General features: G+C 46.8%; 1 protein-coding gene across 1 annotated transcript in view; it reads right to left on the bottom strand.

Annotated features, from left to right (window-relative positions):
- Positions 1-5374: 5374 nt before the first annotated feature.
- The window catches only part of SYNE2 (spectrin repeat containing nuclear envelope protein 2), a 161075-nt gene continuing 144221 nt past the window's right edge, over positions 5375-22228 (bottom strand). Inside the window, exons 103-119 of the mRNA XM_088539613.1 lie at positions 21440-21602; positions 18313-18500; positions 18006-18156; positions 17354-17536; positions 16115-16252; positions 15060-15254; positions 13956-14238; positions 13532-13600; positions 12593-12726; positions 11686-11812; positions 10261-10472; positions 8562-8762; positions 8088-8216; positions 7421-7612; positions 6656-6745; positions 6362-6408; positions 5375-5610 (exon numbers count right to left, since the gene is read on the bottom strand). Of these exons, the coding sequence (XP_088395739.1) occupies positions 5385-5610; positions 6362-6408; positions 6656-6745; positions 7421-7612; positions 8088-8216; positions 8562-8762; positions 10261-10472; positions 11686-11812; positions 12593-12726; positions 13532-13600; positions 13956-14238; positions 15060-15254; positions 16115-16252; positions 17354-17536; positions 18006-18156; positions 18313-18500; positions 21440-21602 (2728 nt within the window). The 3' untranslated portion in view covers positions 5375-5384. The remainder of the gene's footprint in view (positions 5611-6361; positions 6409-6655; positions 6746-7420; positions 7613-8087; positions 8217-8561; positions 8763-10260; positions 10473-11685; positions 11813-12592; positions 12727-13531; positions 13601-13955; positions 14239-15059; positions 15255-16114; positions 16253-17353; positions 17537-18005; positions 18157-18312; positions 18501-21439; positions 21603-22228) is intronic.

Raw genomic sequence — 22228 nt, 5'->3', positions numbered from 1 at the left:
TTTTAGCATGGAGTAGTATGAAGTGTATGGCTGCATCGTTTGGGAGAGATTTGCTTCCCTGTGTGTGCTGGTCACTGGGGAGTATCTGCTCTGTACTTGATGGAGATAAAGTGCCGAGATGTACACACAGTGTAAAGCAGTCTCCTCCCTTCGTAAATATGCAAGGGCTGCAAGGGGGACACTTAATCTGAAGGCCATTCAGAGTAGCTTCTAGGACCAATTTCGAGTCACTTCAGAAACGTAAAATCAAGCTTAAATGTATGCTTTGTCAGCCTGTTCTTGGCACTCATGTTACTAGCTGTGTATAATTCTTCAGTGCTTTAAATGATGACCAAGCTGCCTGGTTCTTTCAGTCAATGCTAACTGCTGAAATGTGTTTGTCTGTGAGAATAACATGTTGTTTTATATATTTATTAACAATGTTGAACCTATCGTGATGCTTAGGTACAAAAGGCTGCTAGGTGAACGTTAACTGTTGGCATTCGTGTGTGATCTGCTGATCAGGGCACGTGAAACGACCTTGAAACAAACTGTCCTCGGGGCTGGTGCGGGGGACGCGGTGCCCGGTGCCCGTCGGACGCACTCGTGGCCTCCCTGCCTGCGGGCAGCGCAGTGGGCAGGGGGCCAAACCGGCCCCTGCCCTTCCCAAAAATGAGGAGGACGCCCCTTCTGGGGCTTCGTTTGCTTCCCATGTGCGATAACTTCTTTGAATCTCACTTGCAGTGTAGGTCTGAGCCCTCCTGCTGTGCTGGCTGCGGGAGCCAAAACGAGAAGTAGCCTAAAACCTCGGTGAGAAGCAGGACGGCGCCTTTTGTTCTGACCGCTGCCAGTCTTGCATTCGCTATGAGCAAGAACTGCAGTGACTGTAAATGGATATATATAAATATATTATCGATGCATGTTCTGAGCCTTTCAGGTAAGATGAAATGCCATTGGGATCACGCCTAAAGTCTATTTTGAGCCAAGTCAGTCTTTTGGATTAGGGACTTTGAGTATGCCCTTTGCATACTTGGGTATTAGTCAAACCTTTGCTGTTGGTGTTTTTTGAAGCCAAGGACAATGTTTTTTATAGGAGGGGCATAGAGTTTTCAGCAAGTTACACAAATCTGTAGTCTTGTTTTGATCTTGTAGACAACCAGATGCTGATGATGGTCTAAATTTTTACTAGCTACGTTTTTATTGTTTTTAATAAAATGTAATATAGCAGTGTCCTTCTAAATGAATGTAATATTTACTACTACAAATGGAAAAAAATGTAAGTACAGTCTTGAATCATCGGTATTTGCTCATTTTGGGTGACGTTCCGTTGTGAAGCAAGCACATTTCAGTGTTTCTTGGGCGTGATGTTTTGGCCAAAATGCCTGTTGTGTTGTGTGTGTCTCTTTTTTCTCATCCTGTATAATTCTTTTTTTTTTTTAATACAGTTTTTCAAAGAAATGTTTAAGTGATTTTTTTTTGTTGTTTTTGCTTTAAAAGTGCTGAGTTTGAGCAATCTTGAAATAAACCTCTTCAAAAGAAAATGGGAAAGTGGGAATAAATCTTAATTTTAACTTCTGAAAGGAACTCTCCTTTGCTCTGGGTTGACCTTGTATAAAGGCAGTGGTGCAAATCCACTCCACACATTGGAATTGATATGTGCTGTTACTGGCAATGGATAAATAGGAAAATGCTGTGATTTGAACAAGGTTTTTTTCTTTTTCTTTTTTTCTTACAGAACCTCACAGTTTTTAAAGTTACTAAATTGTGTTTGAAAATAGGCAACAGCCAAGAGCTGCTGAAACCTTTGGGTTAACATAAGTAAGTCTCTTTATATTTGGAGAAATAGAAGTCCTGTCCCATTAAAATGGCACAGTTTGTAAACAAGCAGCCGTGTGACAAAGTAAATGAACGAGACTGATGTCCTGAGTTTGGGTTTGGCACAGGTGGGATCGCGCGGCTTTGCTCAGATACTGGTGGTGAGCGTGACCTGCAGACAACGGTCGCAAAGCCACGATGCTTTTCAGTTAAAATATCGTGGGTTTCCCATTTGTGACGTGAATGAACGTGGTGCTGACGAACTGCGGCGGCCTGGGAGGGCGCTAGGGTGTTTTACAGGTTTCCTTTTCGCTTTGGTGCCGCGTTTCGGGCCTTGTCCTGCCTCAGCCCCTGCCGCTGAGCCCAGGCCTTGCAGCCCTTGGGCTGCGGTTCTGCTCGTGGAGGGCAGCCCGGACGGGTCCTGTGGGAATCCCAACTGCCAGGGCTCCAAGGAAACCCCAGGCCTCTCCTTTGAGTGCTGTCAAAAGCACTTTGAGATTCATCTCACGTGTGGAACTAAACCCTGACTGTGAAACAGCCTTGATTTGTGAGAAGTGAGGTGAGACTTGCATTTGCCTGAGGCAGATGTTTGATATCTGATTTGTCTCCGGGAATGTTGGCTTTTCCCCACACCTCCATGGCAAATTTAAACAGTTTTGGTGCCATCCACTGTGTTGCCGGGCAGGGGAGTGTGTGGGGAAGGTGTTGGGTTGTTCTCTTTGAGGCCCACGGCGTTCTCCAAGAAAGCAGTGGGCTAAGGGAGCCCACAAAGTGATTTTTTTTTTTTTTTTCTAATGAATGTGCATGTTTCCATGGATGTATCTGCTGTTAATTCCTTAATGATTGAAGTAGATTGGGACCTCGGGAGCGTTCGGATGAAGAGGGAGCATCTTTGTAAGGCTGGAGCTGCCACTTTTTCCCCTCTAATGGTGTTGGGTGTGGAAGACGTTCGTTGTGTTCGTGTCTAGAGTCGTTTCACAGATCCTAAAAATGCAACCAGAAAGTTGCTTCTTGGCCCTTTTTCAGTCTCTTCTGAGGTAAGAGTTTTTGTATTGGTTGGCCTTTACTGGAAAAATGTAATTTGGGATGGCTTGCAGGAGACTAGACTATATATGTATAAAAGGGAGTAGTTTGGGGCAGCTCCTCAGGAGGAGCCCATGGCCGTGGACGGGCCTGGGGGGGTGCAGGGGCTGCTGAAGGTCCCCGTGGGTTTGGATGCTGGGGCACCAAGCTGCACTGAGGAGCTTTCAAAGCTGACCCAGTAGCAGCTGCTGTGCATCCAAGGGTGCTCCTGTGTCCCCACGATGGAAAATAGTTGTGGGCCAGAACAGCCACCACCTCCTGAGGGCCTGGGAGATGCCAAGACATTGGTGAGCCTATTACAATGCTTGAAGCAGACTTAAGTATCAGCCTACAAAGCAGGGGTTATGATCAGCTGCAAATAAAACTATTCAGAATAACTTTCAGAGAGGGGGGGGAAAAAATCCTGGACTTTTTTTTTTTTTTTTTGAGACATTGGGAGATAATTTTGTGACAGTGCCTGGTATTATAGATTACATGAGCTCAATCATTTGGTATAACTGTACATAATGAAAGGAAATTGCAGCCTATGAGATTTTTTTTTCCTTAGCCCTTTTCACATTGTTCCCTGCCCCCCACAGCGCTTGCTTAGCAGCAGCTGCCTATTAGTCCTGGGCAGGAGGGTTTGCATGGGCATTTGTGACAACCTGGCAATGAAATAATGGTTAGAGTTGGCTGACGTCTACAGAAATAGAAACTTAAATGAGCTCCATGTGAAAGTAACTGCGTTCAAAATACAGGATCATGGTAAATGGGAGCAGGCGGCCGCGCGCCTGTGCCGGGTGTTCCCAGCCGCTGTCCCCGCCGCGGCCCTGCGGTGCCCATGACGGGCTGCAGCACCTGCAGGCTGTGAAAGCTGCCCCAGCCTCCACCCTCCTCAGATGGGTGCAGGGGCTTTTAAACATGCTGGAGTTCAGGTGGGTCTACCTGAGGCTGCTGTTCGGACCCTTCAGTACGGAGCTAAGGGTGTCTCATGCTGTAGTTGAGCATGTAGTTAGGGTAGAGACTAGTGTGTTGTAGGATATCACTACTCTGAATCACCAGAAATGTAAACTTTGACTTCCGGGCCCAAGCTGCTCTGTTTGCCTGCAGGTAATGCATCACTTAAAAAAAAAAAAAAAATCTGCAACGAGATTGTACTTTTCTGCTGCTGGGCTTGGGAAGAAGCTCTTTGCTACAGGGACTTGTTCTGAGCCCCAAGCAAAGCACCTTCATCAATCCTCGTGCACCAAGCAGGGGAATAAGCTGCCAGCGCTGGTGACAAGTGTGGATGGGGCAGGAACAGCTCAGGGCAGATCCTGTTTTCTACAGGTCGGCTTTAAAGAACCCGGGTCCCCCCTTCCTAGGTGACTTTAATGCTAAAAATCTTCGAGTGCCTGAAACAGTAGTGCCCCCCCTCACAGCTGCTGTACCTCACCCTTTGGAAAACCAGCTTCACCTGGGGTGAGGAGTTCAGCATTTTGTACTCGCACGAAGCCCGAGCTTGTTCAGCCTCGTGTTCCTCCTGCAGGCACTGCTGCTATCCCACCACGTAGCCACTCCACAAGGCCCTGCAGCCACTGGCAGAATTTTATTGCGAATACTCAAACTGTACAACCGAGAAGCAATGTCAAAAGTGACTGTACACAGTGTTTCCTCTAGCCCTGGCCTGAAGTGTTAGTTTCATTTCAAAGACGAAGAATCTCAGAGTTAGTTATAAAAACGCACAATTCTTTCCCAAGATACTGTACACTATTCAGCAGCAGGTGAAAAACTGAAAAAATCTTTCATTAAAAAAAGTCATTACATAATCTGTATACATCAGGGATAGTCTACATAATTGATTTCATCTAGAAAATATGTGCATTATAAACCACTTCCATGCAATTTAACAATTTCTTAGTTCAGAGGTGGTATAAAAAGACAACACAGCCGTCCTACCCCCTAGAACACTGCATGTAAAACAAGTGCACACCCTCTTAGTGAATGTGTTAGGTGAATCAAATACAGTAAACAGATTCAAACAAAAATGTAGATTTTTGTTTTTAAGAATATCAAAAGATACACATAATGTGAACTGTGTGCAACTGTCATTGCAGGCAAAGTGCCTCTTTTTAAATGCAACCCCTGACCAATTGCTCTGCATAACATTACTGTGATGTAGCTCCTGCATCTGTGTTTTTGAATTGTATTTGATAAATGTGTAAGCCTAAGATCACTGTAGCTAAAAAAATTGCATCTATTGCATCAAAGTATAAACTGTGTTGGCTTATAGTTTAAAAATCTCTAGAAAAAAGTTTGTTTTCTGTACAAAAAGAGTCGAACTTCTGTCAAGATATACATTTTAAGTGAGTGGTGAAAATTCCCCCATTCCCTGTGGCAGGGACAGGCTGTAGCTGCGGCGGCGGGGCAGGACGCGGTGCGGCGGTGGCTGCTCCGGGGACGCGCACGGCTCCGCGGTGCGGGGACGCCGGCAGCGCGGGCAGCGCCGGCTGAGGGCTTGGGCACAGCTGCTCCTCCCCGGCCGCGCTCTAGGTCGGGGGAGGCCCGTTGGTGTATCGCAGCATGGGGTAGAAGGAGCGGGCGAAGTTGTTGGCCTGGGTGCAGCTGTAGTCCTCCTCGGAGGAGGGAATCATGCAGGCCAGCAGCAGGAGCAGCAGGAAGAGCAGCTGGAGGGGCAGAGCTGCCCGTAACACGCGGTAGAAGAAGGAGGGGGCCCGAGGAGCCGCCTGAGGAGCGCACGGGTGGCTCCCACCTCTGAAAGGGAACAAAAACATGAGTGAGTTTAAATGGAGTAAGTTATTTTAGCTCCCTCTCTAAGGGCTTCACTATCCTTACAAGGTGCAGGGCTGTATCACTACAGAAAAATGCAACCCCCACAAAAAAAAAAATAAATAGAGCTTGAAATCATGTGAAACTGCTCAGCTGGTGCCTTGGGTTTTCCTTCCTGCAAGATTCCCTTGCAGCAGCTCTCACCAGTGGGGTTTTACCCATCTCAGTTTTCCCAGCAGAGAAAGAAATTGCTCCAAGTGGCTGCTGAGGTGTGAGGAAAGGCACCATTTGGGCTGAGCGGCCCCGTTCTGCACTGGACTGAGAGCTCAGTCCTTTGAACAGACTCCAGCTACGGGATACATAACGTTCTGAGTCCTTCGGGGTCACTTTTTACAAAGTTACAAGTTTCTTTCTCTTTCTTCCACATGCCAGTGGAATTAAAGGAACATTTAAAATTAAAATATTCTCCATCTGGCACCAAAAAAGGAATACTTTCTCAAGAGTGAATACAAGACAAGGCTGCAATCACTGCACAGAGGCTTAGGAGAAGAGATGCCAAAGGAAAACGGCTCCCCAAGATGCAGAGGAGATGCCACACGTAGGCAGGAATCACCTCCACGTGTACAGAAGTTACCCTATAAAGAACAGATGTCTCTGCTTTCTCTGTCTTGCGCTCTGCTCGCTTCTGCCATTACTACTGCTCTTTAAAGACAGCAGGACAAAATAAAAATACTACCTGGTGCTGCTTTTGCTTTTGCCAGTTACAGTTCTCCGTAAGGCGGCCTGTTGAGAGAAATAGCTTTTATTATCCAGCTTTGACAAACTATAGCTAAGACTTTCTTACTCAAAAATGGCAGCTGTAAACTGTTAAGTCTTGTTGTACATTCTCTAATAAGATATGCGCGTCTAAAAGGTAAACTAGTCACACCCGAGCAAGTTGTAGGCTATTTCCAAATATGCAATATGCTGACAGTGTAAATATCAGGGGGAAAAAAAAAAAAAAATAAAAAAAAAAAAATAAAAGACTTGCCTTCTTTACAGGAGGGCTGGATCTTGCTGCCACTGGATGATAGGCTCCTGAGTCCATGTCATCCGGGACTGGCAGGAATGCACTGCTGTCCTGCAAGGAAACCACACATTCCTCTTACAAGTGCGTATTAAAACTCAACACAAATGAAATGCAAAAAGTTGTCTTTGATGCCTCTCTATAGGTGCACAACCAGGTAACTCTTTACATGGGCACAGCCAAGTGAGAAAACAGATGCTCCAATTTTTCTGTCCCAGGCAAATGTTTTGCCATGCAGAGCCAGAACGGTGCTGGAGCAGATGTGTGTACAGGTATTGGCATGAGAACACCCCACCTGACAACTCTGATGGACAACTTCTGCACTGCTGTGGACTACTTACCTCCCCCGTGATGTGTACACACATCTAATCTCATGTTTGCTAAGGGTCACGGGATAAATAGGCTGGAAGGGACCTCAGGAAGTTTATCTACTCCAAACCTCCTGCTGAAAGCAGGTTCAGATTGGATCTGGTTACTCAGGACTTTATCCAGTCTGATCCTGAAATCCCTGAAGGATGGTGACTGCACGGCCTAGCTGGGCAATCTGTGCCAATACCCGAGTAGCCTCATGGTGAAACAGTTTTTTCCTTATATCTGGTCAGGACTGTTCTTGTTTCAATTCATGGAGGTGGAAGTACTTAAGTTTTAAGTCAGTCTTTTAGAAACAATTTTACTCTAAGTTGTTTTTTTCAGTAAGATCCATAAATAAGTATTTAGACTTTGACTCACCAGATTTGCTTGTATTGTTTTCAAGTCATGTGAAACTTGCTCAATGAGCTGTTTCAGTTTCTTTCCGATAACATGGACCTTCTCATCAGCTTCAATGTAATCTTCACCATCTGATTTAAGCAGCAGGTGAGCGGAGAGTTCTTGGAGGGAGTTTACTTTAAGCTGCTGTTCCAGCAGCTCTTTCTCCAGTTGCTTAAGAAAAGAGAAACAAACAAGCAAGCCTATCAGTGCAACAAACTATTGCTCTCAGCTTTGAGGCTGTTATCGGAAAAGGAAAACTTTTGAAAAACTATTTAAAGAACAACTCAACCTGCCCAACACGTCACAACGCACCGGAATGGGTGCTATAAAAGGAATTAAGTAAGTTCTCTTAAAATCCTGCTGCACCTACTTAAACTTGGATGTGAAATAATTCTGGCAGTAATTAAGCCATAGGGATCAACCCTAAACTGGGGATGTTGGGGGTCTTATTCCAGCATAAGGACTGTCCATAAGCATCTTAATTATGATCCTGAATTCTGGAAAGATACAGACAATCTCTTAGCCCATTGCAGAAACCTGCCCATGTGCCTGTTGGGTGGAGCCCTCCAGGGAGGGGCCGTGGAGAATGAACTGCGTTTGCAGCGAGTTCCTGCCTGGCGGGAGGGCCCCGAGCTGCCCCACTCACCATCAGCTCCTTCTGGCTCTCCAGGACCGCGTGGGGGTCAGCGTTTGGCTCCGTGACCTGCACCTCCTTCCTCCGGCTTTCAGCACTTGCCAACCACAGCAGCAGCCTTTGACTCTGTTCATGGAAGTCCTGGAGAAACAAGTAAAGATTTGTGCATAAGAGAAAACAAAACAAACCCAAACCTTAGAGGTGCTTTCACCTGCGTTTGCCTGTGAATAGAACGAACAGCCACGAATAGAAAGAGCCGATGTAAATTCATGATTAGGGAGATTTTAGCAAGCGAGCCCATCTGTATCACAGAACACCCAGGTCAAAGATTTTTACCAAACCCTTCCAGCCCCGGGAAGTCAAGTTTGTATTACAAAGAAAACATCGGTCTTGGCCTCTGAGCAACCCCTCCACGTGCGGGCAGGAGTTACCCCGTCTCGTCCCCGCGCCCCACGGCGCTGTCCCTGCCGCGGTGCCGCTCGGTACCTGGCAGCGCAGCAGGCCCTGCTGCAGGCCCTTCCTCCAGCCGCGCAGCGCCTGCGCCGCCTTCTCCCAGCGCAGGTTCAGCTGCCGCAGCCGGTTCTGCAGCTCCTTGCACTCGGTGCCGTCCGCTTGCCGGAAGTCCTTGCTACTCAGGTTGACTGAGAGCACCACGGCCTTGTAGGTATCAAATGCTTTAAGCAGGTCCTGGTGGGAAGGTAGAGCAGGAGCTTCTATGACTGACTGGATACATCTTGTTTATTTACCATATAGCTATGCAGGCAGAACAACTACAAGCACTGGGGAAAGCAGCTGGCATTCGAATGACCTTTCAGATACTACTGAGCAGTGCATTAAAGTAGTTTTTTGGATTTTGTTTTCTGCTTTTAAAGCCAAGGCCTTCATGCTGAAGGCAACGAACCCAGTTGGGCCTGCACTTCTGCCTCAGTGACAGGCATCATGGCTTAATCCCACAGCTGCCCTTCATTTCCATGGGCTCAGTATTTCTGTCTCTCTTCCTGACATTTGGGAAAATATTCCCAGAGATCATCAAATGGTATCTCCTCTTGTTTATACGGTTTCAGTTGGTGTCTGCTGCCTTTTGTCCTGTCACTGGGCACCACTGGGAAGAAGGGAGGTCTCTAGTCCATCTTCTGCTTAAAGCAGGACCAGCTTCAAACTCAGCGCGGGTTGCTCAGGGCTTCATTCTGCTCAGAAGTTTGAGTGTCTCCCAGGCTAGAGGTGATACCGACCTTCCGAAGCAGGCCCCCAAACTGTCAGACACTCTGTATCTCCTGCCTCGGCAGAACTGCTGCCAGCCCTTGCTGCAGTCTGTCAGATCCCTGCAGCAGCAGCCCTGCCTGCCTTCCTCTCCTCCCTTAGGACTGCAGCCGAACGATGTGTCCTGTCCTGAGGACTTTTAAAGCTGGGCACTCTTGCACTAGGGAAGAGTTGCAGGATGAGCCCTGCAATCAGCACAGCACTGACTGCTGTTACAGGTAATAGAGCCAAAGGTGCTGTTTACAGCTAAGATTTTTTTTTTTTTTTTTCAAATATTGCCTCATTAAAGAATAGCTTTAGGGCAGGCCTTGCTTAGTGTCCCTGTTTGAACTGCAACCCCTTTCCCAATTAATTCAATTGAAAAAGACATCCCACACAGCCTAGTCAGTAGCCTAGCTCACTTACAACCCTTTCCTCGTTTGCTTGGGGGGTGTATGTGTGCATGCACACAGAACAAGGAAGAATCCAAACATCCATGCTCAGAATTATGTACTTCCCTCCCAATACAAGGCCAGCCCATAAACATTTGGCAAGTCCAAGTCATTTGTTTAATTTTGTAAACTTTGCTTAACACAGATAACTTTGTTTACCTTTTAAAACAAAAACCCTAAAAGAGAGAAGTTTTGGGTTCGGTGGTTTTGTTCAGAGGGAATAAATTATCTTGGTAAGGAAAGAGAAAGGGAGAGATTTTTTACTCCAGGCAACTCTGGCTGCCTGTTGTGACATCTCCTGCAAAGCTACATGGACGAAGGCAGAAGCATTTTGCTTAACTAGCCTCTTTAGCCCTCTCAGCTGAAAACAGCTCAGCTGCTCTTCGGAACATGCACGTTGCTATTAGCTTTGGTGCTGCCTACTCATCCCAGCAGCACCAGAGACAAAGAGCATCAGCATCGTGAAATCCCCTTCCCGGCTCGCTGCAACTTGCCTTCAGTTTCCTGACCCTTTGCTCCAGCACCTGCATGCTGCTTGGAGGAGGCGCTTTTTGCAGCTCTTCCAGCTCTTCCTCGGTCTCATCCAGCCAGGTGGAGACGTCGCTGAGATCCGAGTTCAGCTGCTGCCACTGCTGCAAGTTCTGTTTCATCCTGAGTTTATTTCTGAGGTCCTGAGCCTGGATGAGCTCCCATCTATCAATGATGCCTACAAGCACCATAACAGTAAATGTTTAAATCATCAATAAGGTCAACATTGTGTAAAACAGGTGCAGGCAGCGTGATAAGTAATTTATGTTTCAACCTGCTTAAGGCCAAATAATTCCTACCATGTACAACTCTTATCCAGAAACTGTTGTTCTTGAGATTATGCAGTCAATATTTTCCTTGTTACTGGTTACTAAGTAGCTACTTATGAAATCTAACCATATTAATAAATTAATTGAAGAGGGTTTTAATTCAGCTGGAAGAATAGACTAAGTGCAAGGAGAGGAAATATAACGAGTCTAGTTTTGACTCAGAATGCATAAAAATTCATCATGAGACATCACAATTCATCACAAAATCTGATCCAGCAGTTAGGACCTGGGTTTACATCTATTCAGTGCTAACGGAGATGGGAAATGCCACCTGTACATGTACCATTAACTAATGCTGTGTCTGGAAGCCTATCCAGATCTTTGACAAAGATTTTCCTGCTCCCCATGTAGGGGACCCAACCCTGGCCCATTTGTGAGAGCAGAGGCATTAACTAACATGTTCACATGGCCACATTTGCCTTTCACCACTTGATTGGCTTTTGTAACTACAGTACAGACATGATCTTACTACAATCTCAAGCACCTGAAAGCAGAAATGGGGTCTCAAGGGGTTAAGAAAACCAGCTTCTTGCCCTGTTTAGAAGAAAGGACCACAGTGAAGAACAGAGTACAGTGGCAGCTTTGATTGACAAAATGTTTCTGGAAATGGGAGCTGTAGTACCTTTTCATATGATGTATCAAGGCCTAAGAGAACAAACTATGGTAGTTTTGTTTCAGACAAGGAGGGACCCACTCCTTGGGTCTGAGATCTGATTAAGAGTCTCAGAAGTAGCCTGTATCCAGACAAAAGTGAAATTGTTCCCATTCATTCCAACCAGATATAAGTTAAACAATTACAAAGGACAGAAATCTCAGTTCTGACAGAAAATGTACAGGCTGGGAAGAGCCAGCACATTGGTATAGGTTGGATGATGTCAGGTGAGAAGGCAGCGCCTTCTCAGAGGATACAGCAAACGCCCCAGGTTGGAGCACAGCAGCTCCCTTCTGGTTTGCTCCCAGGAGGGCTGCCTGCCTTTGTGGCATCTCTGCTCTGTCTCCTCGAGAGCCACAGGGCAAACCCCCCTGCACCAAAGCCAAGCTCAGCGCCTGCATGCGTCGTACCTGCCGCCTCCGGCTTCTCCGCAGCCGCTATGCTCTCGAGCTCCTGCTCATCCTGGGGCTCCTCGTCACTCGTGGTACCTGTCTCATTGCAGATGCTGCCGCTGCTCATGGGCCTGAGCTGCTTCACCTGGAAGGACAGTCGGTGGGTCAGGGTGAGCCCTGCAGGCTCCTAACAGGCTCTGAGAGGTAGCGATACTGCAATTTAACAGACCCACACCACAGTGACACCAGTTGGTACAAGACTGGACACATCTGCAACTTAATTGCTTTTGCACTACATGGACCAGACGAGCTACATCTGCTGGTGCTGTTTACTGGATTCCAGGCCTTGGCGATATGGACTCCAAAGCAACGGATCTGATGAGCAGTGACAAAGGCAGCCAGACCCCAGCACCCCCTGTGCCAGCCGGCACCGCCAGGCCGAGGCGGCAGCGCAGCGGGCACCTCTCCTCCTGCCAGCACCTTCTGGGCAGGTTTTGAGTGTCCACAAGGGGGTTAAATAGCGAGCTGCTAGAAATAACCATCCCTATGAGTTGTCTTGGCACATAAATATATGGAAGTGAATATCAAGAGAGGGTATTTGCACCCCCACCTGGGACAGTGAAGTCCTCCTAGACTTGTCCTGCTGTGACGATAGAGAAATCAGGGTCCTCCAGGCCCTGACTCAGACCAGGAAACTAACATGACTGCTCTGAATTGCTTCAGATGAGTCTTCTGAGCAAGGGGATGGAGGGAGAGACTCTCCCTTGTTAGCCGAGCTGCCAGAAAGAACGTCTCACTTGCATAAATTGTACTGCCCCTGCTCCCAGTATTTTCCTTGGTGTTGGAGGAGGAAGAGGATGGGGTGATACAGGAATAAACGAGACTGTTTATGACAGGCTCGGTGCCCACGAAGCCCCCAACTCACATAGCCGGGCTTGTAGGGGGTGCTCGTCTCCGGCCCAGACAACACGTTTCCAGCCATCTCCGCCTGGTTGTACCGGTGCTTCCTGCGGGCTGTACCTGGGGAGTGCCAGGGATGGGCTTCTGCAGCAGCTTTTCCTGAAACAAACACAATCAAAATCACACGCCGTGAATGCCAAGCCCATCTCCACCAAAAAGCTGTTGCTTTGTAGTAAGTTAGAAAGCGCTCTGAATAAAATGGCATCAAGTTATGGCATAAAAACGACAGTTTTGCAGCTTTCTTTGCAAAGCATGCACATTTGCAAAACATAACAGTGTTTCAAAGGTAATGAGATGAGAGCCATGCAGTTATGGGACTTTCTCTTTTCTTCTGGAAAATGTCTGAATACAAATATGAGTAAAATAAATAAATAAACAAAAAGGCTACACTGTGGTTTTGGAGAGTTTGCATCCTGATGATATATCACGTATCTGCAATGCATTTTAGGAGTCAAAAGTTTATACAAGTCCCGATGTGGGGAACGTTCATTTGGGATTTAATTGGCAGGACACCCACGGTGCTGTTGTGCACAATGCAAAACGCTAGAAATATTTGCAGAGTTGAAACTTTTCCTTAGTAATTAGGCAATTGAAACCAGAAACAACCAAAAAAGGTGATGCTACCCAGCGCAAACCACCAAGAAAGTACCAAAAGGCTTCAGATTAATACAATGAAATGCACATTAACCACCTTGGCATTTGCCAGGCAAAATCTAAATGGCATGTTTGTGACTGCTTGGTAATGTACAGGTGAATGCTGCAGCGTAAGAGCACCATGGCAGGGTGATGCGTGGTGTCCACACAAGGCAGGAAGGCAGACGTTATGTATGAGAGAGGTTGAGGAACACAGCGTGCAGCACAGGGAGGTTGCCATGTTCAGACACATGCACTAGCAGGTGCCTACCAGAAGATGCTTTCAAAGTTTTTGTGGTCATTTTAAGATATGCCTCAGGATTTTCAGTGATTTCTACATCTGAAAAAAGAATAATGTCATTTTCCTCACTATTCAATAATTTCCAGCTTTTAAAAAGAAACATTTGAAACAATGAGGGAAAAGAAAGGCCAAAAACCAAACCAAAAGTGGCTGTTACTTTTTTTTTTTTTTTTTTAATTAGACATTCTTAAAAAGTAAGGTTTCTAAAAACGTGTTTCTGAAAATGTAAGGTTGGTTTGGACAAGCCAGTATCCCGAGGAGATTGGACTGCCCACAGTTACTGAGAGTACTTGAAAACCAACCAGGTGGGAGCAAGAGCTCGGTCCCCTTCCTTCCCCCACGGGACATCCTGCAATTGTCCAGCTCACAACAACGCCTGGCAGTCGGTCCTCACCTGACAAAGCACTGTAGTAGGTGCCTTCTTCCTCATCCTCATGGGAGGAAGAGCCCCCCACATCACCTGTGTGATCCCACTCGAGCGGGATGGAGTCAACACTGACGGGGGTCTCACAGCCTGATCTTTCATGACCTTGAGTCGCTGGCACAAGGTGACAAAGGGACTGTGGGGAAGGGGGCACCTCATTGATGGCCCTCTTATGCCAGGGATCATTCTGCATTTCTCTGGAGTCTTCGGGATCCGTCTCATTTTCAGAAGTCTCTTTCTCATCATCCAGTCCCTAAAAATAACAAATAATTATTGCATGTTAGTAAGAATTATAATCAATCCCTGCTGCTCAATAAGCTAATGATTGAGCAACTGCTACTGGAGACTGTTTTGTGGTCAGCAGACCCCATGTGCCTCCAATTAAACCAAATTTCTGCCTCCTTGCTCTTCGCCAAAACAACCCTCACATCAGCCAGCACCAAAACACTTCTCTTAGCTCTGCAAAAAGGGATACCCAGTTCCAAGCAGACCAAAGAGCTCAGCAATGAAATGCTGCTCAGAGGGTGAACAGCTACTTGCAGATGCTCAGGTTTGCTGCTTCCTCTGTCGGATGTTTTAATAGATGTTCTTTCTTTTCAAGCCAAAGCCAAATGTTTCCACTGAAAAGTAAAGAGCGAGCTCTTCCCCGATCAGGGTTGCCATGAGAAAGTGGCCAGACAGAGTCTAACAAATGTATCCATAAAGAGATACTCAAAGCACATTATTGAAATTAAAGAAAACAGGAAGTGATTAATATATACGTACATATATATTAAAAAAAAAAAAAAAGAAAAAGAGAAAAAAGCTTTAAAAGCCCTCAAGCCATCTAAATACCAACCCTGTGTATTACTGCCATGCTATTATCCAGATTCTGCAGATGGAGACCCAGCAGGGGAGGTATGGGGAAACATGGCTGCTGAAGACAGAAATTTAGCAAAGCTGCCGCAACTACTGAGATGTTCCTGACCCCTTGGGGCTCAATCTACCCAGTCAAGCTGCTATGGATAAGCAATGAATATTGCAATTCCAACTCCAAAATCCCACTAAAGCATCAAAATGGCTCTTGTTTCTTACAGGATGCCTGGAAGTCAGTCTTCGATGGAAGCGGGCAACGCGTCCAAACACTTCCTGACAGTATCTATGAAGTTCTTCCAATTCATCTTCAATCAGGATAGCATCCATAGGCTCGCTCTTCTGAATCAGCTGCTCCCCAAAAACAATTAGCTGATCAATCTTATTGGTGTTTAACGTTATTTCTTGCTGGAAACCCTATTTGGAACATAAAAGAAAAATTATTACTTCTGCAGTGTCCCTTTCTAGCCTGAGGTTTGTCCTCCTCTTCTAGTTCAGTGCAGTGAAAAATGAATCTAGCAATTAACACTGGTGTCTAATTTCCTTTAGCAAATATCTTTTCACCAAAGTTGTGCAAAGGTTTTTTAGCAGGATTACGGTTCCAAATGAAGTGGCATTTTCCACCTGTGTGCATGCATCAATATGACTGGAGTATCCTGAGCCTGTAGGGGATCCGGGTGTGAGAATTCAGATAAGTGGGGTTTCTTCTGTCATTGGTTACCTGCAATCTTATTCACAGTAGCAGAGAAGTTTGGGTAACTGGACCTGCAAAGAGTCTACTTCCCAACAAATCTACATCCCAACGCAGTGTGACGGAGAAGGGGAAAATCAGCCCATGAGCCAGCAGCAAAGAATTAGCCTGGTCTTTAGAAACATTACATACATGTGCCCATTTCTGTTTAACAGCCCCAATTACAACCAATGCACTCAGAGAAGAGATCCTAGCTTAATGTTGGTTCAGAAAAAAATCTCACCAGAAAAATCGCCTGAAATTAGGGATGTGGCTTTTACTGTTAACCCCCAGGTGCTCCTCACATCAGATATCACTATCACTGACATCAAGGTGTTAGGAGAAAACAGCAAGAGGAAACCGAGCATTTGAATCCTCAATCTGGCTGATCTTGATTCAGAGAATAAGTGTATTGGTATCTTATAACAAACACAGAGACCTGCTGGCTCTGAAGAAGTTCCAGAAACGTAGGAGATACTATCAAGAGAAAGGAGCCCAGCAGGATCAGCTGGGCTGTACTGAACAACTGCTCTACAAGGATACATACGTTTAACTGGCGCATTTTGTCATCGAAGTTACTTTTTGAGAAGTGCTCCACGTTGGTCAGCTGGAGGTCCATTTCTGTGAGCCACACAATGATGCTCTCCCTCGTGCCCTCAAACTCATCTCTGCGATTGGTGAAGTGCTGAGGAGCAGGAAGGGAGCCAACGTTACAGTCATGGAATTACAGAGAAAAGCTGGTCATAGGAGCCCTCTGAAAATAATGTTTTGTTTAAAGATTGCTGCTGACCTTAAAGGTCACGAGGACACCAATTGCAGCTTGTCACACACATTAACTGCCCCCTTCCTGCAGTGATTGTGGCATAAAGCGTCCTATGCTGGTAGGTTATTCCTCTGGGAGAGGGAATAAACTTCAATGGTAGAGGATGCTTGTATAAAAAATGATATTGTTGCTTCCTCACTGCATAACAAATATACCTTCTCCCACATCCTTATACCACTGCAACCCTGAGTCTGAATGACTGTTAAGTATCTTATTTGTTTTAGATTTAGAAAAGTGTTAGACAAAGGAATCAGCCCCATCTCTAATCAAGCTCCGGTAATTAAAGCTACAACATTAAAATCAGCCAAACGATGGGGAGGCTGGAACACGGGCACCTACACAAGTGCCATGAATGCACTGCTTGGCGTGGAAGGCAGGAGATGGTCTCTCTGCTGCCATCTCCTGCAAAAAGTTTCACACAGAGCAGCTTTTAGTGTGCAGGTTCTCAGAGGTCAGGGAGGAGATTATTTAACACCCCAAATATGACAGCTTCTACCTGCCTGGCTCAAACCCCTTAACTTCTCTCCCAGCCTCACCCACTGGCTTTGGGGACCTCATAATTTTCCCTTGCTCATAGCCTTGCTGTACTTAGAGCCCTGCTGCATTTAAAAAACAGGCAGCAGCAACTTTCTACTACTGCAGAGCACAGAAAACCTGCTAAGAAATTGGTTTAACTGGACTAGAGAAAAAATAACCCTCAGCAGAAGTGTCATAGAACCACCCTTTGCAGCCACTCTTTACCTATGCCTCCTTGGTTAGCTGGAAGCCTTTGTCAAGGCCATATTTACACCATATACTCAGTGAGCTCTTTCAAAGCTGCTCTCCCACGTTGGTAACTCAAGTCCACTAATGCTGGTACACAAACCAGCACAAGGTGGTTACTCCAGCACGGGCTTCGCCCTTGGTAATTCCTGTAGGAACCTGTAAGAGCTTCTCACCGTCTCTCCCCAACCCTGCAGTTACCTTGAGCCTCCTCAGAACGGCAGCGACTCGTTTCTGGAGGTTATCCCAGCGCTGGTTGCCCTCGTGGACCATCTGCTTCAGCTTGCTGGCCGAGTCGGTGCGGTTCTCACGCGCGAGGCGCCTGTACTGCTTATTGATGAGCTCCAGCTGAGTGAGACGCTCATGAATTTGCCGCTGGAAAGCCTGGAAAATGGACAAACTCGCATGCCTTGCCCAAAGCAGAAAGGATTGGTGGGATGCTATCTATCAAGAGAAATGCCCCTTCCCTTCAAAAAATACACCTTGCAACATCTTCAAAGTTAAATCCAGAGATGGCCCCCTATTTTTTTTATCACCAGAATCAACCATCCATGCTCAGATTTAGGAGAAGAAAACAAACAAAAGTCATCCCACAAAGGTGTCCAGGTTTCCTACAAAAAGCAAATTTTTAACTTACAAGCAGCATCTTGCCAGTGCTGACTATTGGATTCTCTACATAAACCCCCCGGAGGCAAATGAGCTGGTCGGCTGCCTCGCAGCCAGGCACTGCTCAGTTATTTATGTCGTGTGAACCACCACCTCCGAGACACAGGCATCTCGCACGGCCATAAGCATTCAGCAACCTCACCACAGCCTGCTGCTGAGCATAAAAAGCTAAAGGCAAAGAATTTACCTCAAACCTCTTCAGCTCCTCCTTCGCATTTGTGTACAGAACCTCTGACGAATGGGGTTCAGCTGCCATCTTCTCAGCTGGAATCAACCAACTTTCAAAGCGCGAATAGTCATCCAAAAACCTCTGCCACAAGCGCCAGGTTTCCTCGATTCTGAGAAGCAGATGCAAAAATGGAAGAGTTTTATCACAAGCTTAACCATTCATTTTGAGTTTCATCTCCAGTACTCAGTTTTTAGCAAAAGCAACAGTGTTTGCTCAAAGTTCTGCCCCAGATTCTCTTGCAATGGTCAGGAAAAAAGCCACTCACTTCATTCGTCTCTCCATAGACATGGCACAGATGTTTCTCCACCGTCTGTCCAAGCTCCTGGTCGTCTGCTGGATGGAGTCACACTCTGTCTCATTAGCACACGCATCCGAGTCATGCAGCAGGACCTCGCAGATGCTAAACACAGATTCCACCCCGGCAGTGTGTTGCTCTATGTCTCGTTGCAGATCCTGTGACGGGGAAAAGAAGAGTTTCAGTGAAAGGCAACGTGGACGGCTCAGCTTCAGACCTACCCTCTCCAAACACTTCTTTAGCTTTAGGGAGCAGGGTGCAGAATGAGCTGTGCAGATCACAGGACAGGGAAGTGCCACACACAGGGGGATTGTCCAGCTCTGGTTTCCCATCAAAAGCTCAATCTTTTCAACTCTGAACCATTTTACTAAATTCAAAACTCAAACCTTACACACACTGCAAACACACAGATTTGGCAGCACCAGGTGACAGTGTTTCCTAGGACACTCTAGGATTGACCGAGCAGTCAGAGCCCGGCTCCTGCACATCAGTGCCTACCTGATCACAAGCTGCTATCACATGCGGCAGGGCACAGCACAGGGCAGGCAGTGCTGCACCACGCTACCCTTGCTGTCCTTTCTAGACCTCCTCTTTTAACAAGCTATTTTAAGGGCAAAGACCCTCTGCTAAATCTACTGCAGCTCTTTTTTCCACAGCTTGTATCTCCATCATATTCCAGTGTAACTATTGATAAAGGCAATTTAAGAAGAGAAGAAGAAAGCCTTACTTAAGTGACCCTAATTGAAAAAGCAGTTCTGTGCAATACTACCAGCTGAGAATGGTAACGAAATGACAGTGTCTGCTACATTTCATTTATTTTAACCCATTCTTGGTTTCCCTAATGAAGGATGCAGGGAATTTGCTGGAATTACACCAGAACAACAAGAAATACAAGAGAAAGTGCCTTTTACTGACAAGAGAGAACAGGAACTCTCACTGAAATAACATTAATGACTTTAGTGAACAGATAAGGAAGAATTGACTTTGCTCTAGCCTTAAAGAACACAGACACAGCTTGTAGGAAACCCCAACAGGGCTGAGGGAAGATCTTTGCAGAAATCAATAAGGTGCAAGGAGCTGAGTATCACCCACTGGCAGGCTCCAGTGGCATTTCTGCATGGACCTGAAGGAAGGGCTGAGCCATAAACAGTCAAAATTCACCTTGTGGGATTTGCGGTAGCCTGCAGCTGTAAGGGAAGTAAAAGCCCAAATCTTTACCCAGCTGAGAGGCTGCCAGAAGCAGACCCAACTGCAGTTTCACCAGCTTATTAACAATTCACAGCACGAGGCAGCAGCATCTTTTTAACAGGGGCTCTGCTTGGAGCGGGCTCTACCCCACTGCTGGTGAAATCGCCCTGGATTTGCAGTTACGTCGGGAGGAGGAAAAAAAAAAAAATAAACAGGAGCATCTGTTCCACGGATTAAAAAGTCACCCTCGTTTGCCCTGTGTGATCTTGCCGCCCGTGTCTCATAGCTCTGGGGCCTGCCCAGGCTCACGCAAGGGCCCCAGGCAGGGCGGTCGCTGCCATCAAAGCTGCTCGTTCCCAGCACCCCAGTGGGGTCTCGGCACGAGGCGGACGCTGCGCACCAAGGAATGGGGCCGAGGGCAGACCCGGCCCCCGGGGCCTCTTCCACCCGCCCTGCGAGCGCTGCCAGCGAGTCCCAAAGCCCGCATGACGCTGGACTGCCCCCGTGAGCAGCCTTTAGATCTGAAACAAACATTATTTCTGTTGCAGATCTTAAGCCTTTAACTGAACAAGCCGTAAACATCTCCGAATGCCTGACACTTTCCAACCGTCACTGTTCAAGATGGAACAGGTAAAACTTCTCCAGGGATGGATGCTGCACAAAACAAGCCTGCAGGGCTCTTTTCTCACAATCACTCCACGCTTGTCAAAGTAATTGTTCACATAAACCCAGGGAGGATCTCTTTACTTGTTGCATTCAGATTAGGGGTTTGCTAAAGCTCAACAAAAGAGCTTATGGTAGAAGGAGACTAGAGGTGCCCTAGGGTCTGTTGTTTGGAACAGAACCCAAGCACCAAAGCAGAGAGTAGTTCCAAGGAGCAAACGATCGCTCTGCAGCAAGCTGCAGCTTGAACACTCATAGTAAAAATAAATTAGCTGGGACACAGCAATTCTGTGCTCCATGTCTTTGCCCAGTGGAATTTATCACAGCCTTTAATGCAAAGGGTTTGGATGTGGAGAAAATATTTGTGTGACCATTCGTGTTGTGGAGGAAACCGTTAGATGGTGAGAGTCACAGTTTGTGGCGTTTGGCCTCCTCCTGCCAAGGAGCAGGAGTGACACAGGTTATGCCACACCACCAGCAAGCCCTACAACACACAGTGTCTCAGAGAAGCTCCTTTTCCATCCCTAGCTGCTGCAGAGAGAAATCTCCTCCAGGACTGTCCTTCTCCCACACTTCTACTTGGCTGGGAGAGCTGGCAAGTTCAGCTCTGTCCCAGTCATCTGCAATCCAGGCCTTCAGGATGCCCCTGTGAGCCGCCCTCCTGCTGAAACCCCCACGCCTCGAGCAGGGCCTGGTCCTGCTCGCGCCTCAGCAGGATTCACGCTCCATCTCTCCCGAGCCCAAGGGCATTTTCAGAGCCTGCCTCCTGGATCAGGCCTCAACGGCGTGTTTGCACGAGGGCCCCCATGCAAAGCTCAAACATCCTTTTCTGCCAAGCTGGCTTTGCTGTTTGCAAGGTGGGAAGAGAAGCGAGCAAGGGCACCGCATCGAATCACTGCGCTTAAATCCACCACAGCCAGTTTGCAGAAGACCCAGCACCTGAGATTGCAGTGCTGAGCTTAAGTCATCCTTGTGGATTTAGCCTGCTGCCTGCATCCCTGTCTAGCCCCTATGAAGTCTGTTGTACCAAGTAAAAACTATCAAAAATGCTGCAAATCAACACAAACAATACTGGAATATCAGCAATCAAGTAAACCTAAATTTTCCCTGCAAAGGGTCTAGCAGGAAAATGCAGTGAAATGCAAACAGCTAGAAGCCGTGGTTAAAGAAAGAGGTGATTTTAACCAGGACCTACGGTACTCAGTAACATTTTAGTTCATTCACTGTGGCTGCTCTTGTTTCCCACCTGCTGCTCTGCCAGCCTCTTCTGGATTTCTTGGTCATCACATATGTCGTAAACAACAGGCTTGGAAAGCTCAGACTCAATTCGGGCCAGCCAGGTGCGAAGGTTACTCATGTTTTTGTCCAACAGTTGTATAAAAGCAAAGGTTTCCTTCAGTTTCTTCACCCTAAAGAAACCAGGAAGAACATTTTGTTACAAATATCTGTAGCCAGTGGAAATCACGTTAGCAGGAGGCGATGACAGACACGGATTTATGAAGCACTTACTGTCGCCCTTGTCTGTAATCTGAGCCCTGTTTTAATCAAAACCTATCTAAATTGGCTCAGCAGGCCTCTGCTCTACAGCTGCAGAAAGGTCCTGTAAAGGTTATTTAATGAAACTAAATGCTCAGAGTGAGTTTTTGGAGTCACATTCATCTGCAGATGAGCTCTTCAGGCAGTTCCTGGACATTTGTCTAAGAGGACACTTACACCGAAATGTGTCTTGGTTAAACGGATTTTCAGGGATCTTTATGGGCCCCACTCTCCAGCCACAAATGACTCTGCTTCTTCACCACCAGCAGGCCCTGCCAAGCAGGGCAAGAGGGGCAGGGGCAGCATCATGCCCAGATGACGGGTCCAGCAGGCACACGGACGCAGATGGGAGAGGAGAGGCCTGAGCAACGACACCTGTAGCCTTACAGCACCACAGTGATGTTAAAATCTCTTCTAAAGAGCGGGCTGAAGTGCGCGGAGAGGTGCCAGACTCTCCTGGAGGGTGAGAGTGAAAAGAAGGATGCAGAAGAGAAAGAAT

The sequence above is a fragment of the Tinamus guttatus genome, unplaced genomic scaffold (genome assembly GCF_059628265.1).
Source record: "Tinamus guttatus ecotype Peru unplaced genomic scaffold, ASM5962826v1 Tinamus_guttatus_pri_ptg000048l, whole genome shotgun sequence".
Lineage (NCBI taxonomy): Eukaryota > Metazoa > Chordata > Aves > Tinamiformes > Tinamidae > Tinamus > Tinamus guttatus.
The sequence above is the reverse complement of the archived record's forward strand: the minus strand, read 5'-3'. Positions and strand labels throughout refer to the sequence as shown.